Source organism: Pezoporus wallicus, unplaced genomic scaffold (genome assembly GCF_028554395.1).
Source record: "Pezoporus wallicus isolate ANWC-B61680 ecotype Strahan unplaced genomic scaffold, APGP_CSIRO_Pwel_v1 contig_7011, whole genome shotgun sequence".
Classification (NCBI taxonomy): domain Eukaryota; kingdom Metazoa; phylum Chordata; class Aves; order Psittaciformes; family Psittacidae; genus Pezoporus; species Pezoporus wallicus.
Genome location: NW_026638234.1, coordinates 2,282,872 through 2,304,729, shown reverse-complemented (window position 1 = coordinate 2,304,729; position 21,858 = coordinate 2,282,872). Strand labels below are relative to the sequence as shown.

The 21,858-nt window shown below is 39.3% G+C and overlaps 1 protein-coding gene across 11 annotated transcripts in view; it reads right to left on the bottom strand.

The window, feature by feature from the left end:
• Positions 1-374: 374 nt before the first annotated feature.
• SYNJ1 (synaptojanin 1) overlaps positions 375-21,858 on the bottom strand; it is a 66,567-nt gene continuing 45,083 nt past the window's right edge. For 2 of the 11 annotated variants that reach the window (XM_057410145.1, XM_057410151.1), the window contains exons 25-33: positions 21,408-21,536; positions 20,761-20,799; positions 13,542-13,589; positions 11,857-11,895; positions 11,692-11,762; positions 6,967-7,075; positions 6,040-6,263; positions 3,969-3,992; positions 1,726-1,862 (exon numbers count right to left, since the gene is read on the bottom strand). In XM_057410145.1, the coding sequence (XP_057266128.1) occupies positions 3,972-3,992; positions 6,040-6,263; positions 6,967-7,075; positions 11,692-11,762; positions 11,857-11,895; positions 13,542-13,589; positions 20,761-20,799; positions 21,408-21,536 (680 nt within the window). In that variant the 3' untranslated portion in view covers positions 1,726-1,862; positions 3,969-3,971. Of the gene's footprint in view, positions 1,863-3,968; positions 3,993-6,039; positions 6,264-6,966; positions 7,076-11,691; positions 11,763-11,856; positions 11,896-13,541; positions 13,590-20,760; positions 20,800-21,407; positions 21,537-21,858 lie in introns of all 11 variants that reach the window. The other 9 variants (XM_057410141.1, XM_057410149.1, XM_057410148.1 and 6 more) reach the window with 6 other exon arrangements.

Genomic DNA, 21,858 nt, shown 5'->3' with positions numbered 1-21,858 from the left:
TCCTTGTTTTCTTTGAAAGTACAATTTTACAAATACAGCAGTCAGTCTTGTGGATGGGGAGGATGCTGAGTGGAGAACTCCATCACACAAGAGACCATCTCCTCTGCTGTTACAACATGGCTGCTAATTCCTTTGCTCAGGGCTTTCTATAGGACCCTTCTAATGTGCAGAAGAGCAGAGTGGGACAAGCCAACTCCAGTATGTTGTCTGCAACTGATGAAGACCGCTTTGTTTCTCAAAACCCAAGGGGAATTTTCTTCCCAGAGGTTAAGGGAAAACTTGTATCAGTTGTTTCTGATCTGGCGGGGGGAAGGGAAGCATCTTCAAAATAAGTGGATGATATGGAACAGTTATTCTGAAGTAATGCTAGTGAGTATATGTCACAGTAAGATTTAATAGCTGAAATATACTGACACAGAAAATTAAAATACTGAATATATTAATAAGCAAAGATTTGTTTGAAATTAAACTATTTTTGTTGTGCCTCACATTCAAATATATGCCTTACAAATATCCACAGCCTCTGTTATAAATTAAACAACTTCTAAACAATAGTTGTCAACATTCAAATCTCAATAAACTTTGGCAGCTCTTTGGTAAATATCAATTTATAAATATCAATTAACAAAACAGTAAAAAGGGAATGGGGAGGCTACCAGCAAGGAGCCTCTTTCCTAGAAATTCCACAAAGAGGAACATAAATGGGAGGGCTCCCTAAGCAGAAACCATTTTCAAGATTGCTATATTTTAATGAGATTAGTAGCTCATCCCTCTTTTCTCTGTCTATCCAAACACTATTACATTGGGATTTTAATACATTTCAGACAATTTTTTGTGCTCTACCGTATATACATATTCAAAATTTATACACAAACAAGAGTGGCCGTTTACGAGCAGAGTTACGTTTCAGTGCATTTGACATAATTATTGCACACAGAATAATCTCAAATGCCCAATTATTCTACTGGATAAATGTAGCAACAAATATAACCTCTTATATATTTGAACAGCTATCTTTCTGTAAAATCCTGTGTTGGTGACACCTTAGGTGCCAAGGAAGTGAAAGGATCTGTGGGGGATCTGTTGCTGGTTACTCTTGATGGTATGGGAGGTGCCGGTGGTCTTCTTGCTGGCATTGTATAGAAGCAATCAGTCAAACTTCTATTCCAGTCATTGTCAAAGTTAAAGTCTGAACCAAGAAAAGTATTTTGTTCAGTGCCCAGCAAATCTGGAGATCCATCTGACTTCCTGGAGCTGATTTGCTTAATATCTGGGACACTTTTAGATGGCTTTAGCTTTACATTGAAATTATCATCATCATCAAATGTTACCCATCCTTTTGGCTGTACATTTTTTACCATGACAGATTTACCTGGCAAGCAAAAAGTATTTTCAGATGCATCCACAGAAAATACAGGCTTGCCTGTATTACAACTGAGAGGATTTAGAGAAGGGAAAGGATTGCAAGAGGCACGTCCTTCTAGTAAATGTGAAGTTATTTCAGACTCTTGTGTATCTGTTCTAAATGGGTTTCCAGCATTAGGAGTTCTTTCAGTGAATGGGTTTGTGCAGTTCAGTCCAGTAATAAATGGATTTGGAGAGCTGCGCTTATGTTCCTGTGATGTGTTAAAGGTCAGAACAGGAGGCATTGCTGGCATGCAATTTAAAGTATTCAAAATATCATCATTTCTTTGTGTTGCTGAAGGCAACTGTATCGACTCCTTCTGGTTCAAAGTTGGAACAGGTGATTTTCGGACAGATGTCTGCATCTTTGACACAAGCAGCTTAAACGACAAATCTTCAAAAGGGTCACTGTTTAACTGCGTTTCAAGTTTAGTGCCGTATGCTCCATTTGTTTTCATCTGGAAAAAAAACAGGGTGCTTAGTAATCATGTGGCTGGCTGTCTTGAGATTATTACTAACTCCCCATTTCTCACTCTTCTATGAGAAGAAAAGAAGCTCCTGGGCTTTAACTGAAACTTCAGTACAATCTGGTTGTAACTTGCACAATGCACTTGTAGTATAATTGCTTCTTTTCTGGAGAACAATAACACTTAACTCCTTCTCTGAAGAAAAGCCTACTAGTTGTTAAACACATTTTTCCCTGTTGTTGGTTGATGCAGTTTGAATCTACTTCATGCAGGTCAGAATCCTAGCCAAAAGCAGCAGTGGACATTGTATAATAAAATGCTTAAGAAACTTAGAAAATTATATTGTATTCTAAACAAGTGATAACCCAGCACAAATATGAAATAAAAAGCTCTAGGTTTCATTGTTTGTGAGTTTATAACACTGATGTTACAAGCAATATTTAAGCATCACAATGAAAGGAAAAATTAGTGTTATTAGTGTATGCACTTCAAACATTTCTGTGTAGACATATGCCTCTGTAGGCATCTCCAGCGCTTCTTGAAATGTGAAGGTACAATCATCAGTTTGTATTACTTTAAAATGGCAAGTTATCATTGTTTAGAATAATATCAAATGGAGAAGACAGTTTTCATCACAAAACTGTTCATATTTTAAAACAAAATATTCCCATTTTTATAAATTTATTCAAACAACAATGCAACTTTAGTACCTTGTAGCAACTGTCCAAAATGGTACACTACCTGCACTATCTTGCTCAAGTCATCACACTGACAGAACAGAGTTTGGAGCTCCCCCTTATTTAATGAATGCAAAGAATTAAGCTTAAGTTAACACAGCTTCTGAGAAGTCAAATTTCACAAACTTGTCATTTTAACACATCATCTTAATATACCTAAACAGTTTGGATATTTAGCATAAAAATTCTGTTAACTGGTATTTTGTTGAACTAGGATGCTAGCTAAAATTATCACTAAAATACAATATTATTATAGCCTAACGTCAATCTTTAAACATCTTGTTTTGACTGCATTTATTGTGAACAGTTTGAAGCATGTCTCCACCTATCCTCTGCCTAGGCAGCTATGCAAAATCAGTCTACAGGCTTTAGAGACTCTCAGGAATAATAACAATATTGTATGTTTTCCCCAGTATATCCAGCATAGCAATTTCCTTTAAAAAATTGCAATTGCAGCTTGAATTGGCTGGCAAGAGAAAAGAAGTATGCTGGCAAAAATGCATTTACTCTGGTGGTGGTTCTTTTGAAACAACAACATTGGTTACGTGCATCCTTGGTACTACTGCATGAGAGTTTCTAAAATAGATGAGGCCTAATGTTACCAAACCCTAAATACAGTGGTTCAATATTGGGATTTTCATACGTATATAGGAAGCATTTCAGAAAGTAATGTCAAAACAAAGGCATCAAGTAACTGAGGGGGGAAGTGTGAAAAATTGAACTGTAGAAACAATATAAATCACATGCAGCTTGACATCAGCTGGTTAAATCCTGTGTTCATTAACCATGTGATCAAAAAGTACAAGATCCCAAAGAAACTATGAATCCCAATTGTTCTTTATTGTAAGTAAAAAAATTGCAGAATTCTGAATAATTCTGAAACCAAATACTTTTAAAACTGTAGTAGACAGTATATTTTACTTTGGATAATAGTAAGCTCTCTATTCGTTGAGATACGTAAAATATGGGTTTTATTTTGAAAATACTTTGGCAGTGCAATTGCATCAGGATTTATTTATATTAAAGAGAAACATTAACTCCAACACCTACTCATTTTTTTCCAAACAGACCGAGACCAGGAGATTTGGCAGTGGCTAAGCAACATACTTGAGGTTCCAGTTGTTTCATAAAAGATGAAGCAAAATATTTGCTATGGTACTAATAAATACAGTTAACAGTATCAATTTGAATTGCATTATGAAAGGAAAAAGCAAACTATGGTATGATAGTCAATTCATTAATGTGGACAGGTGATTTTTTACATGGATGAGACCACAGATGTATGAAAACAAGATTCATACATCTTTTCTGCTTGAATAGATGGAGAGACCACATACAAGATTGGTAAATAGTCAGATACCTGTTACCCTGATGGTTGCTCCTGCTTGTGAAAGAGAAACAGACATTAAAGGAAAGAATATTAGGAAGAAAATCCAAGTAACAAAGCAACCTCATGTTAAAAATACTTTAAGTTTTCACAAAGCCATTTTTTTGAGATATGAATTCAAACCAAAAATACGTGTTACACACTATACTAGATTTTAAATCTCTGTTGTATTCTACTATAAGACTTACAAGCTCTATCATTAAGAATCAAAAAAACCTAGATCAAGCCAAATCTGATATTATTCCCATACAGACATTAATTGTGCAGCTGATTGTGCTATTTTCTGACTATTGATTTTCTAATTCTAACCATCTATTAACATGAAAAGCATTGTAGCCCTCATTCTGGAAACCGTGTTGGTATAATCATTCTTCTATAGTAATAGTTTTTCAATTGAAGCTAAAAAAAGTAATACTTCTAATTGAATAAAACCCCAAAATCTCCTTAATTTACAATAAGTAAAATCTATCAGAAAAAGAAAAGGAAAAGAGAAGGAAAAAAAACCCAAAACGCACACCAAAGACAAGTGGGCTTTCCTTGTGATTGCACAGCTGGTATTAATCAAATTTTGTGGAGAAAATTACAGCTGCCTGCGCTAGTCTTAAACTATCTGCTTTGGATATTGTTAACAATATAGCTACAGCATTACACAGCTCGAACACCCGTTTACAGTGTTCTTAAGCCTACTTTTGATTGCTGTGTGTAGACACAAATTTAATTTTCATAGTAGTTTTGAAACAACTGCTTGCACCCCTTTCACAAAATGATTAATGGTAAAATTATATTTAGAAGGTGTGAGGCTTTCAAAAGTGACACAATACAATCTGTTTCTATTCACAAAATTGTCATGGTCTCAAATACCGTATGCATCCACGTATATTCTCTACTGGCAACACTTCATACTTTCCAACAAACTACAGAAAGTCCTAATATTCTACCTGTATATTAAAAAATATCCTCTGGTTTTTAGCCTAGGTTTCCAAAATGAAAAAAAGTTAACAGCAGAGAAAGGTTCAGTATAAAGGAAGAGATTTTAAAGATTTTTCAACTAGAATTCAAAATCAACTCACTGAGAAATGAATTCGGCTGTACAAAATAGGCATTAGCTAACTTCTTCAGTGAAAGTGGGCTTCAGATGTCAAGTAAAATCTAAAATACTGGTTCAAGCCTATGCAGTTATAAATATCCACAGTTGAGCAGCTTTTTAAAATAAATAAAACAAACCCCTGAACGCCTGAAAACAAAGCCACAAATCTACTTATGGTCAGAAGTGGGCATAAATTAATCAGCTTCAATAAATCTGTGCTTTTATTCGAGTAGCATGTTATCTGACCTAGCACCTGACACTGTGAAAGCTAACAGCGCTAGTCTTTAGTGAAGAAGCGTAGCCTTACGTATATATAAACAACACTGAAAACCTACTTCTGCATTTTTAAGCAGTAGTTTCTTGTTTTCTTTTGTTGTATTTTTTTTAAATAACACTCTAAATGGTCTCACAGAATATTCATGTTGCTGTATTCAATTTTCATATTATTTTGATATGTTTCTGTATTTTAACTGACACTGGGAAATGCGGAGAAATGTATTTCTATTAAGTACCTATCAGTATCATCTTCTTGCAGTGAATTATCAACATAAAGCACCACATCATGCAATCGATAAAGCTTACTTTATAATAAAAACCTGTATTAGCTAGTTACTATGTCATTTGTCATGCATGTGTCATTATAAAATTACATTTCTCATACTGAATTTTTTCACATACAAAGCTGTCAAATGACAACATAATTTTAAGAACAAGATGTCCATGAGTTGTAAGAAATCTTAAGTTAGATGTTCAGTATTTAAGATTATAGTTATTCATGGACAACAAGCAATTAAGTAATATGCTACTTGAGCCTGATGATCTTTGAATCCAATCTTTTGACCTTTATTTTTGTTTGTTTGCTTGCTTTAGGAGTTTCTCACAAATCTACGGCATTCCGTGCAAGCTATGTTAATTTACATAATGACAAAACATATATACAAGGGTTTGTTTACATACTTGCTGCTGTGAAGGAACAGATTCAGAAGGCAAACTCTGAGATGATCGGCTCCGAGGAGGTGGTTGTGGGGGTTCCAGACTTTGTGGGGCACTTGTCTGAGGTGGATGTGATGACACAGGTATCAGAGGCTCCTGCATTTTTAGCACAGGAGGTGTCTGAGTGGTCGTGGGCTGAGCAGGTCCAGCAGCCTGAGGCTTTAGTGGTTCAGGAAGCGACGGTGAGCCTGCAGGTATATTTGCAGTGGTTTTTATTGTAAAGAATTGTAATAGCAATCTTTAGAATAGCAGAAGGGGAACCGGACAGAACTGCAGAAGGGGCTGCAAGAACAGCAGGTATTCATGGCAACTAGATTAGAAGTCATCAAAAGCTCAGCACTGAAAATTATTACCATACTATTCAGAATTATTACTATAGATACAAAATAGAGAACCAGAAGCCATGTCATCCTTAAATGTACTTCAGTTGTATTTAAAAGTATTTTGGAAGTCATTATTAGGTGTATTTTGATATTAATACAATTTAAAAAAAAAAACATTAAATTTTTGGAACTCACTTTGAGAGTCAAACATAAACATAATAACAAACATAAATGATCACAGATCAAGTGCAGAGAATGGTTCAGTAATCAACACACATGACAGGACACATTAGTGTGCTTAGACCAAAACACAGCAATGTGATCAAAGTTTCTCGTGATGGCATGAAATCTATGGGTCTAGATCTCACCTGACTGCTGCCTGTTATCTAATGAGGGCTTACAATACTTGTGGATGATTAACAGAAACTGTCAAACTTCTCACTATATTTGGGAATCTTAATTTATCGTGAAGGAAGAAGACATCTGTTGCAAACAAAGCATTCAAACCAGAGACAGTACCTCTTAACTGAATAGTGACCTTCATATTTAACTTCTAAGGTAAACTTACCCCTTGGTGGTTCAGCTGGTTTCGTCTGAGTTTCAGGTGCTGGTCTTCCCCCAGAGGGACGTGCATGGCTTTGTGGTGCACTAATAACTCCAGCTCGAGGTGGAATAGTCTGACATAATAATTGGTAAAAAGAAAGTATTTTAGTTCTACTTTGAATCTGTATTCATCTACTGCTAAATGATTCAGGACAATCAGAATTCTGTGAAAAACAGATTTTTTGATAACAGTTGCTGAATTAATTTTTTAAGCACATAAAAAAGCAAAGAATGTATTCTCAAAACACTATAAGGGTTAATTCAAAGCAGAGGATTTTTACAACAGTCTTCAACTTTATATAAATATTTACCTGTGCAACAATACAGAGACACTTCTTATTATACAACAATAGAGACACTTATTATTTTGATAGTATTAGTTAGTTTTACCTAAGTCTATGAATTGTTGTAAGCAATAAAAACAACAGCAGCAACTACTTTATTTGGAGATCGCCTAAGGACACATTGATAACCCACTGTCAATGCAGACTGCAGACACCATCTACCTTTTAGGCTGTCGTTACAGCCTGCTATTAGTAAAGAGCAGCTTTGTCAATTTTATGCAGTGAAAGTCCAAGATAAGTATAAAAGACCATGGTTAGTTCTTTCCTCTGAAACTGCAAGGCAGTTACTTCTTTTTCCCAGCAAACATTAATGAAACATACATTCTGCCTCATCTGAAGGCGGAGTCTTCCCAAACTTGTTGGAATAGAAGCTAATAGGCTGGGAACAGAACTGCTCCCATAAAACAGAATTAAAAAGTCTACATCAGTATTTAAAGAGAAATAGGAACCTCTTCCAGATTACATCTGAAGCCACCTGGATTACAAACACCACACTTGAAAGCTGAATGTAAAGCATTAATAAAAATGCTAGAATACAGGAAAAAAAATCAAAAACATGAGAAAAGATAGTTTGTAAGATTTGTTTCCTCACAAGTTTTGTGTACTTGATATATTCTAACAAAATCCAAGCAACAGTGGAAGTTCTAGAAATATTTCTCACAGCAAACCCTACTGCACAACTCTCTACACAAACATGATTTAAAAATCAAGCAATGAAACTTCTCCACTAAAAAAAGTGTCATCCTTGATCTTACTTATACTACTGTATGTACTCTTCTTCGAAGACACTGTATAGCATCTGATTCATTATGCTTGCCTCAGTCCATGTAACAACTTTCTAAATGCTTTAAACCACCTAACCTCTGAAATTCCTGTCTTCCCTTTTGTTGACAATTTGTTGACAAGAGCGGCCTCACAGTCACAGGCCGTGGTCGTCGTGGGGGATTTTAACTTCCCTGATGTTTGCTGGAAGGACCACTCGGCAACCCAGCCACAGTCCAGGAGGTTCCTCCAGTGTATGGATGATAACTTCCTCCTGCAAATGGTGGATGAGCCGACCAGGAGAGGAGCGCTGCTGGATCTCATCCTCACTAACAAGGAGGATCTGGTCGAAGCAGTAAGGGTTGAGGGCTGCCTTGGTTGCAGCGACCACGAGATGGTGGAGTTCAGGATCTTGTGTGGCAGGACTAGTAGAATACCAAGTAGAATTGCAACCCTGGACTTTAGCAGGGCAAACTTTGGCCTTTTCAAGCAATTGCTAGGGGAAATCCCATGGGCAGGGCTGCTTGAAGGTAAAGGGGCCCAAGATAGTTGGTTGACATTCAAGGACTGCTTTTTCCGTGCTCAAGATCGGAGCATCCCGACACGTAGGAAGTCAAGGAAGAGGGCCAAGAGACCTGCGTGGCTAAATAGGGAATTGCTGGGTATGCTCAAGTGGAAGAGGAGAGTTTACAGGTCATGGAAGGAGGGGCTGGCCACTTGGGAGGAATATAAGGCTGCTGCTAGAAGATGTAGGAAGGCAGCTAGGAGGACTAAGGCATCCTTAGAATTAAACCTGGCAAGAAGGGTCAAGGACAGCAAAAAGAGCTTTTTTAAATACATGGCAGACAAAACTAACACCAGAGGCAATGTAGGCCCACTGATGAACGAGATGGGTGCCCTGGTGACAGAAGATAAAGAGATGGCAGAGTTACTGAATGCCTTCTTTGTCTCTGTCTACTCTGCTGCGGGCAGTCCTGAAGAGCCCTGTACCCCTGAGACCTTAGATGAAGTCAGGTCGATGGAGCGGTTTGCCTTAGTCGATGAGGAATGGGTTAGAGACCAGTTGAGCAATCTGGACATCCATAAATCCATGGGTCCAGATGGGATGCACCCACGGGTGCTGAGGGAACTGGCGGAAGTCATTGCTAGACCACTCTCCATCATCTTTACCAAGTCTTGGGAAACGGGAGAGGTGCCTGAGGACTGGAGGAAAGCAAATGTCACTCCAGTCTTCAAAAAGGGCAAGAAGGAGGACCCGGGTAACTACAGACCGGTCAGCCTCACCTCCATCCCTGGGAAAGTGATGGAACACCTTATCCTTGGTACCATCTTAAGGCATATCAAGGATAAGAAGGTTATGAGGGGCAGTCAACATGGCTTCACCAGGGGGAAATCATGTTTGACCAATCTCTTAGCCTTTTATGAGGAAATAACACAGTGGATGGATGATGGCAGAGCGGTGGATGTGGTCTACCTTGACCTCAGCAAAGCATTTGACACAGTCTCCCACAGCATCCTCACGGCTAAAATGAGGAAGTGTGGACTGGATGATCAGGTAGTGAGGTGGACTGCGAACTGGCTGAAGGAGAGAAGCCAGAGAGTTGTAGTCTATGGGGCTGAGTCTAGTTGGAGGCCTGTGACTAGTGGAGTGCCTCAAGGGTCAGTACTGGGACCGGTATTATTTAATATATTCATCAATGATTTAGATGAGGGAATTGAGTGTACTATCAGCAAGTTTGCTGATGACACTAAGCTGGGAGGAGTGGCTGATACGCCAGAAGGCTGTGCTGCCATCCAGCGAGACCTGGATAGGCTGGAGAGTTGGGCAGGGAGTAACTTGATGAAATATAACAAGGGAAAGTGTAGAGTCCTGCATCTGGGCAGGAACAACCCCAGGTTCCAGTATAGGTTGGGGAACGACCTGTTAGAAAGCAGTGTAGGGGAGAGGGACCTGGGGGTCCTAGTGGACAACAGGATGACCATGAGCCAACACTGTGCCCTTGTGGCTAAGAAGGCCAATGGCATCCTGGGGTGTATTAGAAGGGGGTGGTTAGTAGGTCGAGAGAGGTCCTCCTTCCCCTCTACTCTGCCCTGGTGAGACCGCATCTGGAGTATTGTGTCCAGTTCTGGGCCCCTCAGTTCAAGAAGGACAGGGAGCTGCTGGAGAGAGTCCAGCGCAGGGCAACTAAGATGATTAAGGGAGTGGAACATCTCCCTTATGAGGAAAGACTGAGGGAGCTGGGTCTCTATAGTTTGGAGAAGAGGAGACTGAGGGGTGACCTTATCAGTGTCTATAAATATATAAAGGGGGAGTGTCACGAGGATGCAGCCAGGCTCTACTCAGTGGCAAACAATGATAGGACAAGGGGTAATGGGTACAAACTGGAACACAAGAGGTTCCACTTAAACTTGAGAAGAAACTTCTTCTCAGTGAGGGTGACGGAACACTGGAACAGGCTGCCCAGGGAGGTTGTGGAGTCTCCTTCCCTGGAGACATTCAAAACCCGCCTGGACGCATTCCTGTGTAACATTATCTAGGTGTTCCTGCTCTGGCAGGGGGATTGGACTAGATGATCTTTCGAGGTCCCTTCCAATCTCTAACATACTGTGATACTGTGATACTGTGATTTCTTTGAACATTCTGAAAGTAGGCAGAAGGATCACAGGATTAAATACTAAAATGTATATATATATTTTAAAAAGAAAAAGACATCAGAAAGGAACAGAAAAGAAGCAGAAAGGAAGCCCAAAGAATACTCAGGACCATGCAGTGCCCGTGGCTACTGTCCCTGGTCCTGAAATCCTTGAACTACCGCACAAAAAAACACTGGGGAAAAAGGCAAGAAGAGGGCATTGTGTGGAAGACAACTTCCTTCTGCAAGTAATAGAGGAACCGACAAGGAGAGGTGCCATGCTTGACCTCGTGCTCACCAACAGGGAAGGGCTCATTGGAAATGTGACACGCCAGGGCAGCCTTGGATGCAGCGATCACAACATGGCTTATAATAACTTAAACTCTTAAACTTCGCTTCTGTCTCTCCTCCCCTAATTAAGAAAGAGCAACTTTTGCTACTTTTTATATTAAGGTCTTTATAAAAAATAATTTTTAAAACAAGGTACAAAATTCCATTACACATCAACTAATCAGCAATATAATACCTTAACAGCCTATATAATACATTAACTGCCTGCAAGCAATTAACTGCCATCAGGATATACATTTCAGCACAGACAATAAAATATCACACGAAATCAGCAACTTAGACAACAGGAACATATAATACAAAGAATAACTTTTCACTTTACTGTTATTTGAAAGTGGACGTAAAATGTGGTATTATTTGGAAGCCTATGATGTGACCGCATAGAGTGCAGAACAATAAAGTCACGTCCATTATATATATATTCCAGGGCATTTTTAGTTAGCAGAGAAGAATTGCTGAGGGAATTAACTCCTATAAGCTGTAAAATGACTAGTCAATTTTGCAGTTTTCTTACATCTGTTACGACTTACAAAACCCCACTGCCAGCATAATAAACTGTAGAAACTTAGAGGGAAAATTTTTGTAAGACAGAATACCTACCGGTCTGGTTGTACCATATCCAGCAGCTCCTGTGCTTGAAATTCCAGGTGAAGGTGGAGGCTGATTACGAACTGGAACAGGTATTAGAGATTGCCGACTTAGAACATATTTCAAAATCAACTTATTTCTATATAATAATTAGTACAAAGCATGTGTCTGTATTACCTAAGTTATCTTTTCTTTGTGTTCCAGGACTTTTTTGTGCTTTGAAGCATGGAAAAAAAATAGATTATCTTTGTTAGATAAGTGAGAAATGGGTATTAAACAACAATGGTACATTATCACTAATGGAGATGGAAGCAAAAAGATGTTATTAATGTTTTTGAAAGTTGTCACATATTTAAGTCTCTCCATCAGCTAAGCTGTTACTCTAGCACACTCTTCTCCCATTGCACATGTGAAGTAATTTGACTCTTCTAATCACAAATTAAGTTAAGTCACCTCCTATGTGTTTCAAGCTAAAGATGCCCACTTGCACAGGTACCCTGTGTTGTCAATCGTGCTAGAAGATGTCTCCTTTTGCAGTATATTCTGGCAAAATTCTGACAGCAGTCTTTAAAACAAAAAGAACTTATGTAACATGCTGATTCAAAAAATCATGCGATCAGAAGAGTACATCAGTAATTATACCTGGGTCAGCTACCTACATGGTCTATACCAAAGTTCCTGAACCTCCTCTCTTTGTATATGGGATAAATATATTACAGCACCAACCTCACCATTTACATGCTGATGCTAATAACGACCTTGTATGCAACACTCAAGTTGTGAAGTGCAAGATATGAAAAAATTACCTTTACTTCAGACAAGTGCACAGTTTCTAACAGGCAAAGAGGTTTAAGGTTCTGGCTTGTGTTTCTGTTGCCTATTTCCCAGGAAGGTAAAATCACCATGTCAGTTACAATAACTGGAAGGAATACTCTGTGGTACGTAAGATTCTTAATTTATGAAATCGGCTTCCAGTTTTCAGACAACCCTGCTTTCTTAGAGCTGGTTAGAACAGGTTTCTGGGTACAGTTCTCAGTAAAGCAACTTGTACCCTGAGCAATCTGGCACCAGTTTATCCTACTCTGAGCAGGAGACTGGAGTAGGTAACCACCAGAAGTCCTTTCCAACCTGAACTAGTCTATGCATTAGCAATTCTGCCAATTTAGAAAAATGAACCAGCAATATAGCCAAAAGTAATTGTATTATATAGGAGAACATCTTGACTGTGACCGTATTAGGACTTTATTGCTATACCTGTACTTGCTAAAGGGATACATTCCTGAAACTCCAAAACATGACTCTGCTGGCACAGCTTAAACAGGACCCTATTTAGCACTCTACACACAAACTCTAACTAGAATAATGCAAGAGAAGTGCTTCTCATAGATGTATGTCACATAGTTTAGGTATCAGAATCAGAATACCTACACTATGCTCTTTAGGAAGAGACAAAATGTTAAATTATAGGCTAAATTACTTACATGGAAGTTCCTTTCCCCAGAATATGTGAACATATAAATCAGGCTTCCTAGACTCCTGATTTTGTTACAAGTACAGTATGTACTCTAGCAGTCAGCTACAGCTTAATCTGAGAGCCAGCCTTGAAAGCATTCTTCTTGATCAGCTCAGTCTAAATTTTCACCTCATTTTCTCATAAATTAAGACTGCCTTCTATAACAATTCATACCATCACTGAAAACCAGAAAGCAACCAGGCTGTCTGAAAACCATGTTAAATAAAAGAAGAAAGATCCTACACAATAAATATCTTCATGAAACCACCTTTAGTAGCACAAGGGCAATAATATTACTCAAGTATTAAATTAGAAATCCATTTCTAGAATACAAAAATTGTTATGTTACCTTCTACTTCTCTCCTAGCTACCCCAGGACTGGGAGGAGCTCCAAGACCTTTTCAGAGAAAGAAGAGAAGCTGTATATTGCATAAGAAAAGCAGTAGATTGAGAAAGTAAAACCAGAAAGACACTGCCACAAGACAGCTTTACACAATTAAAAAAATGCCTAGCTGAATTATGTTACTTGTAGGAGATAACTGTTTGTAGCAGCATGGGGAAACCAGACTGATATGAACAACAATCATGTTTAGAAACATGCTATTATTTCAATTTTACATTACAGTGGAAGGTAATTTCATTTCTTCAGTATTCACTCTCCACAAACTTTTATAAATTCAGAATGGTCTTAAACGTCAGTCTTGAAACTCTGTGAAAGCAGAGCACATGCCTATATTCAGACGTGTGAAAATAAACAGGTACATCAGTTATAACCTGTAACATTAAGTCTGCTTCCTGAATTTTAGAAGAAATACTGTGTAGTATGTTTCTGCCAAGACTACATGTGTATAAGCAATATTATGGAAGAAATGTTTCCCACTCTATATAAAAGTATCCTACAGAACTGTATGACGAAGTTATGTTCAAGTAGCATTCTGCAGTTAGGAAAGCTGTGTCAAATGGTGGACAGTAGATGTTACAGTTCAGACTGAAAGAAGATTTTTAATCATGCATAACCATGCTGAATTGTTTTGTTTTTGCAGTATGATCAAGCACATACTGGATCCTTAAAATTGTATGGTAAAAACATGGCAGGACATACATAACACTAGACCGTATGCAAGGAGAAATCCTTAAGGCATGCACATAGGAAAAAGTACCAGTAATATCTGGCAACTCTGGAGTGGCTCAAGTACAGAGGAAGGAAAGGGAGCCAGTGTTCAAGAAGCCTACCTTAAAAACAACTTTTGCCTTAGCGATGACACAGCCTCATGCTTTCTCATCATGTGCCAGTGTGTGGTATCTGCTCAGGAGCTCTCTATGATCTGGAAAGAGTGCTGTGAATTTTGTCAGATATGGGTGGAGGTGTCACTCAGAGTAGGAAGAGTGAAGGCTGCATGAGGCTGGTATGTGATTATCTCCGGATATGTCAGATCTCTGGTTTTGCTGAACATCTGGTTCAAAGATGTTAAATACTAGCATATGTTATATATTCCGGGTGAGTTTCAGGCTCTGCCAATTAACATTAGATATACATTGCAAAAGTTTCTGATAGTGAACTTCTCTGCAAGAGAAGCAGCACTGAGGAGGGATGAACAGAGAGCATTTGCAAGGAGGGGGCACATGAGGAGAATGCTGCCTGAGAACACATAATTGCTTTCAGGTTCTAGCTCCCATGCAACCCAGAGGAACCCCAGGAGACGAAAGTAAGTGGTAACCCATAAGCTATGAGAAGCCTACCTGCTACCTGGAGGAAAATAAAGGAAGGTGGAGAGCAGCCCAACAGAATACAGGAAACTCCACTGAACCCTCTGAACAGCTAACTTCATCTCAGAGTATTAATGGAAAGGGGCACAATAAAACCTCTCCAAGAGCAAGGAATGAGCCTGTTCATTTCACGGATCTGCACATTCCCCTTCCAAAGCTCAACTCAACCCATACTTATAATAGGTATTTTCAGGATGCTCTTGTTAAGCAAATCTCGGTTTACGCAAGATGATTTATAAAGTAAACTCCTTTCAGGCAAAAGGCAGTAGGGAACCTCTTTGACCACAGACATGTCTCTACGCTGGCACACCATACATAGGAAGACTTTCATGCATGAGGATTTTGAAAGGTTTTGCAATTTTAAAAATATTCATTATATGGGAGAGAAAGGGCATAAAGGTCAAATACCTCAAATTTTACTTGCTAATAGTATTCTTTAATGGTGAGAAAGTAAAATTGTGGTGCTGTGATAATGCTATCATAATTGGCACTATAGGAGGATTTTAATCTTAAGGACAGTGAAAAAATCTGTATCTGATCGTGAAACACATTTTTGGGTAGCATGTTAAACTGTTACTCTAGTCTGTATATGGCTTAAAATCTCTATTGCAGTTTGAAACAGTATTTTGCAAGTAAAGATATCACATACTTGCTTTAAACAGTATTTAAGGAAAGTGACTGGATTTACATAGAAACAAATTGTAACTCCTGCCTTGACATCTTTAGACAGAACTCCATGCTTTGCAAAGGTTACATATACACATTAGCTTTATTGAAAATAAAGAAACCCCAACTTCTCTTAAAGTAAAATGTGCATATATGTACACAAGTGTACGTGTGTATATCTGTGTGTGCTTATATAACAGGAAAGGGCTCATTGGAAATGTGACGCTCCAGGGCAGCCTTGGATGCAGCGATCACAAGATGCTCGAATTTGAGATCCTCAGGACAGTGAGAAGAGCGTGCAGCAAGCTCACTGCCCTAGACTTCAAAAGAGCAGACTTTGGCCTCTTCAGGAACCTGCTTCGGAAGGTTCCATGGGATACAGCCCTAGAGGGCAGAGGGGCCCAAGACTCTTGGTTGATATTCAAGGATCACCTGCTACAAGCTCAGGAGTGTTGCATCCCAACTAGAAGGAAGTGCAGCAGGAGGGCCAGGAGACCTCCTTGGATGGATAAGGAGCTCCTGAGGAAAATTTGATTGACAAAAGAGGCTTATAATAAGTGCAAGCAAGGACAGGCAGCCTGGGAAGAGTACAGGGATGCTGTCCGGGAAGCTAGGGACCAGGTTAGGAAAGCTAAGGCCCAGTTAGAATTAAACTTGGCTAGGGATGTTAAGGATAACAGGAAGGGATTCTACAGGTACATAGCAAATAAAAGCCAGACTAGGGAGAATGTAGGCCCCCTCAGGAAGCCCTCAGGAGAACTGGCTACACAGGATTTGGAGAAGGCTGAGGTTCTGAATGAATTCCTTGCCTCGGTCTTCACTGGCAAATGCTCTGACCAAACCACCCAAGTCTTGGAAGGCAGATGCAGGGACTGTGAGAATGAAGACCTTGCGCCCATTGTAGGAGAGGATCTGGTTCGAGAACATCTTAAAAATCTGAACGTGCACAAGTCCATGGGTCCTGATGAAATCCATCCTTGGGTCCTGAAGGAGCTGGAGAATGAAGTTGCGAAGCCGCTGGCCATCATATTTGAGAAATCCTGGCAGTCAGGAGAAGTTCCCGATGACTGGAAAAAGGGAAATATAACCCCCATTTTCAAGAAGGGGAAAATGGATGACCCGGGGAATTACAGACCAGTCAGTCTCACCTCTGTGCCTGGCAAAATCTTGGAGCAGATTCTCCTGGAAGGCATGCTAAGGCACATGAAAATCAACAAGGTGCTTGGTGACAGCCAGCATGGCTTCACTAAGGGGAAATCCTGCCTGACCAATTTGGTGGCCTTCTATGATGGGGCTACAGAACTGATGGACAGGGGTAGAGCAGTTGATGTCATCTACCTGGACTTGTGCAAAGCGTTTGACACTGTCCCACACGACATCCTTGTCTTTAAATTGGAGAGACATCAATTTGATGGATGGACCACTCGGTGGATAAAGAACTGGCTGGATGGCCACACACAAAGAGTTGTCGTCAATGGCTCAGTGTCCAGCTGGAGACCAGTAACGAGCGGTGTCCCTCAGGGATCGGTGCTGGAACCGGTCTTGTTCAACATCTTTGTCGCTGACATGGACAGTGGGATTGAGTGCGCCCTCAGCAAGTTTGCCGATGACACCAAGCTGTATGGTTCGGTTGATACGCTGGAGGGAAGGAATGCCATCCAGAGGGACCTTGACACGCTTGTGAGGTGGGCTGATGCCATCCTCATGAAGTTTAACCATGCCACGTGCAAGGTCCTACACCTGGGTGGGAGCAATCCCAGGCACAGCTACAGGTTGGGCAGAGAAGAGATTCAGAGCAGCCCTGCGGAGAAGAACTTGGGGTGTTGCTTGATGAGAAAATGAACATGAGCCGGCTTCAGTGTGCGCTTGCAGCCCAGAAAGCCAACCGTATCCTGGCCTGCATCAAAAGGAGCGTGACCAGCAGGTCCAAGGAGGTGATCCTGCCCCTCTACTCTGCTCTTGTGAGACCTCACCTGGAGTATTGTGTGCAGTTCTGGTGTCCTCAACAGAAAAAGGACATGGAACTGTTGGAACAAGTTCAGAGAAGGGCCACGAGGATGATCAGGGGACTGGAGCACCTCCCATATGAAGGCAGGCTGAGGAAGTTGGGGCTGTTCAGCCTGGAGAAGAGAAGGCTGCGTGGAGACCTCATAGCAGCCTTCCAGTATCTGAAGGGGGCCTATAGAGATGCTAGGGAGGGACTCTTCATTAGGGACTGTAGTGATAGGACAAGGAGGAATGGGTTAAAACTTAAACAGGGGAAGTTTAGACTGGATATAAGGAGGAAATTCTTTCCTGTTAGGGTGATGAGGCACTGGAATGGGTTGCCCAGGGAGGCTGTGAATGCTCCATCCCTGGCAGTGCTCAAGACCAGGTTGGACGAGGCCTTGGGTGATATGGTTTAGCGTGAGGTGTCCCTGTCCATGGCAGGGGGGTTGGAACTAGATGATCTTAAGGTCCTTTCCAACCCTAACTATTCTATGATTCTATATATGAAATCTCGGCTATTTGCCTATATTTGAACAATGCATTTACTGTGTAAGGCTACTTGTTTCCGCCATTACTGAACATTTCTTCTTCACCAAGAAAAGAAGGTAGTTCTCCATATTTAAAAAAATAGAAAGAAGGAAGAAAGAGCTTTTTCAAAATGACTGACATACCCAATGCACCTGAACAATGCTCTGAAAAAAAAAAAAAGCTACAGGAGAAAAATAATGATGTTGAATGGTTCCTGGAAGACTAAGTTTAATGAGTGACTATAATTATCAGTGTACACTACTAAGTACTTGCTGTTTGGGTGCACGCACTTTCATAGCTTAACATACTTGCATTTCTTTTAATGTCAACTTGAGTACTGTTTTTTTCTAAGTTTATTTATTTGGAGGATAATCCCATTGAAAATGTAGTGCATTTTACCCATGTTGTTGCATATACTGAAAATACTAGGCATTCCCTCAGTCTTAACCCAATCTTCACCCCATTTTAACAGTTTAAACCAATGATAAGAGACAACTATAAGCCTTTCCTGCATTAATCAGGAAAAGTCTGACTAATATTATTATAGGAAAAAACACAACAAAAGAAATATTCTTTTTAACTTTAAGTAATTGATAACCAGCAGCCTTTATAATTTTTTATGTTCTGTAAACATTTACTCTGTAATGTATTAAAAAAAAAATCTTGCGTAAACAGAGTGCAACATTTTATTTTTTAACTATGAACAATGAGAGCTTATAAAATCCTCAGTGGACATCTTTGGCATTAGCAGGCAATAAGTCTACACTTTGCAACCCCCTGCAATAAGCATATAGACTTGTTCCCTTGAATTCTGAGTTACTTCTGATGTAAAATATGACCAAACTCTACAAAACCCCCTAAACCTTAGATGCCCAAATCCTGCTCCTGTCTCCAAAGCATACTGAGCCATCAGAAGAAATGTTATGGGCATTGAAGGCAGTGCAGCACTCAGAAAAAAAAGGTTAGAACACATGAGCAAAAAAAAACCCGTAACATTTAAGATGTATGACATTTTAAAGACATGATCAGTGTTGCTTTGCATGTGCTACAGAAGTCTAAAAGTTTGATATACAGTACACAGGGACATTTTCACAGTGCTTTAGAAGCCTTCTAGGTAAAACAAACAGATGTCATTTCCCCAAGCGTGGTATCACACTATGACATTTATGCTGCTTCCAGTCCTGCGCTAACTTGCTCTGAGCTGAGCTCGGGTACTGCAGAACAGCAAAGCATTATGACTTATAAATGTACATCATGAGTGGAAAATCAGGAGGACAGAAAAAGTGGGATGAACTTCAGGTCATCACAATCTCTTTTAAAAGACTGCATAAAAAGCAAGTTTTATGCAAGTTACAGTTCTTTATGGGAAGCTATGTGGGGAAAAAGGGTAAAAAAAGCTAGTTTTTGCACAACTGGAACAAATCAGGCAAACAGGATTGTATCAGTGCAGATAAAACTATATAAGGCTGAAGCAGAATAAAGAAATAAATCTCACATAGGTAACACATTATGTATAAATTGGCCATATTTTAAAACTTAAGCATTTTAACTAATTTGAGATATTATGCCTTTGGCATAATGATCTCCTCCACTCAAGTGCATCTAAGAGCCATGCACATCTCTGCCAGAGATCAGACTAAGTTAGTGGATATTTAAATACTATGTAAAATAGTTTTGCTTATTTTCTGAGACTGCTCAAAGCTTATGAATTATTTTCTCAAAAACTCCTCTTTCCTACCAACTAAGTGGTAGTATCTGAAGAGCCATTAAGAAAGTATTTCAGAGCCACTCACTATTCTCACTCTATCCCATGTATTAATGAGCTGATTTAGGTCCAAGCAGAACAGCTCAGTTACGACGTGTGGACAAAGAAGGACAAAGATTAGTTTCCAGAAGAAGCACTTCTGAGAATGTGTAAGTTGGTATTACATGCAAAACCAGACCAAGCTGGGAAAAACCAAAACTAGTCAGAAGGGTTTATAAGATCACCAGCATTATCAAGAGGGAAGGAATTACAAGAGTACAGACATGTAGCTCTCAAATGACTTCAAAGTAACCAAATAAATTCCTTTGCTAAATTTGTGTTTCTGAAGTATAGGCTAGTTCCAAGAACCACAGAGGATGTTTCATGTCTCTAGGAAGGACTTAGGAGCACATATCGGACTTGGAAACAAAAAATAAACTACCCATCAGCAGTAGTTTCAACTTGAACAACTAATTAATGGCCAACCACTGCAAGTAGCCACAATCGCAATCAGTTTTGCAATGCTCCTTGTTGTAGACTGTGAGGAAAAAAGCTGGCCTTTCACAAATAAACACAGGTTTCTGCTTCGACAGAAAAGTTAGCATGGTGTATTTTGACCAGGACCAAGTAATAAATACCTGTGACAATTTTAATCTCTCTGACTATAATATAGCAACTTCTGGAGAAATACTATCTCACTAAAAAGTCAAATGTAATTCAGAAGGGGATATAAACCCTGAGAAAGTGATTACATTGACATTCAAGTATTACCCATTTTTATACCTTTGGACATCATCATATTAAGTACTGGCATAACAGACCATCATAGTAGTTTTGCTACATAGTCATATTTGAAAACAATTAAAATCATTACCTCCATATTCTTTTCTAGCAGGTGCAGGACTCCTACCGCCTTACAGTATTTAAGAAATGAATGCAGCAATAATGAAAAGTATCAGTACAGTAAGAGGGAAGAAAAAGAATGAGAAAGTTAAAATGACAAGGGTCAGTTAGTTATTAATTATGTTGCCCATATGCTTCTGAACATCCAGTTTCTCTTAGTGCTCAATTGTTTACATTTTCAGATGATCCAGATGAACTCTACATTAAGAACTTCGACATGATAAAATGCACACATACTGATGCCCAAATTAAAGGAATGTAATCAATGAATGCACAAGACTATTTGTCTTTTAAAAATGAAGATGCTATAGAAATAAAAATGTTGAGTAAACACTGCTGTAGGAAGCCCGCACTTTTAAATTGTGAAAGTTTATAATTTTTTTTAAACTTATTCACTAAGCAAAGACAACAGTATTTAAATGGTACTGGAAAATGCTGTTATTTCCCATAGAGTTATTACTATTAAATGTACCAACTCAACATTTTGGTGAAAAAATGGTATGTTCCATTGAGTCCCAAGCCAAAATGTAATATATAGTTTGGGTGTGGACTTCAAAGGTCACCTCACAAACCTGACACAAAATACTCCTGACCACCTGATGCACATTACTGCATTACCTGATGGTGGAGGTGGCCTCTGTGGTGGAGCGGGTCGCGCAGGAGGAGCAACTGGGCGAGGTGGAGGAGGACGCTTAGGCTCCAGGCTCTGAGAAGACTCTTTCTGCTGGGTGCCAACCTGAAATTCAGCTGAACAAGATGACAGAAAACAATGCAAACATTAATTACTTGTACATTCTAATCACAGTAAAGCTGTTCTAATAGCAAGTTATTTTTGCAGAGGACAGTCAGTCATCAGCCCTGGAAACAAAGTTTTTGAGAGAGGGAAAACAAAAGGAATAAGCCAATGGAGAAAAGCAGCAGATTCCCTAAGCCAAGATTATTGTCTCATATGCTTTAATCAGTACATGCTTTTCATAGAATCCTGAACATTCTTAGAAATTAAAGAGTTCCAAATTTTGAACTAAGTGCTCTAGAAAAAATTGTTACAAGGGGAATTCTGAAGGAATTT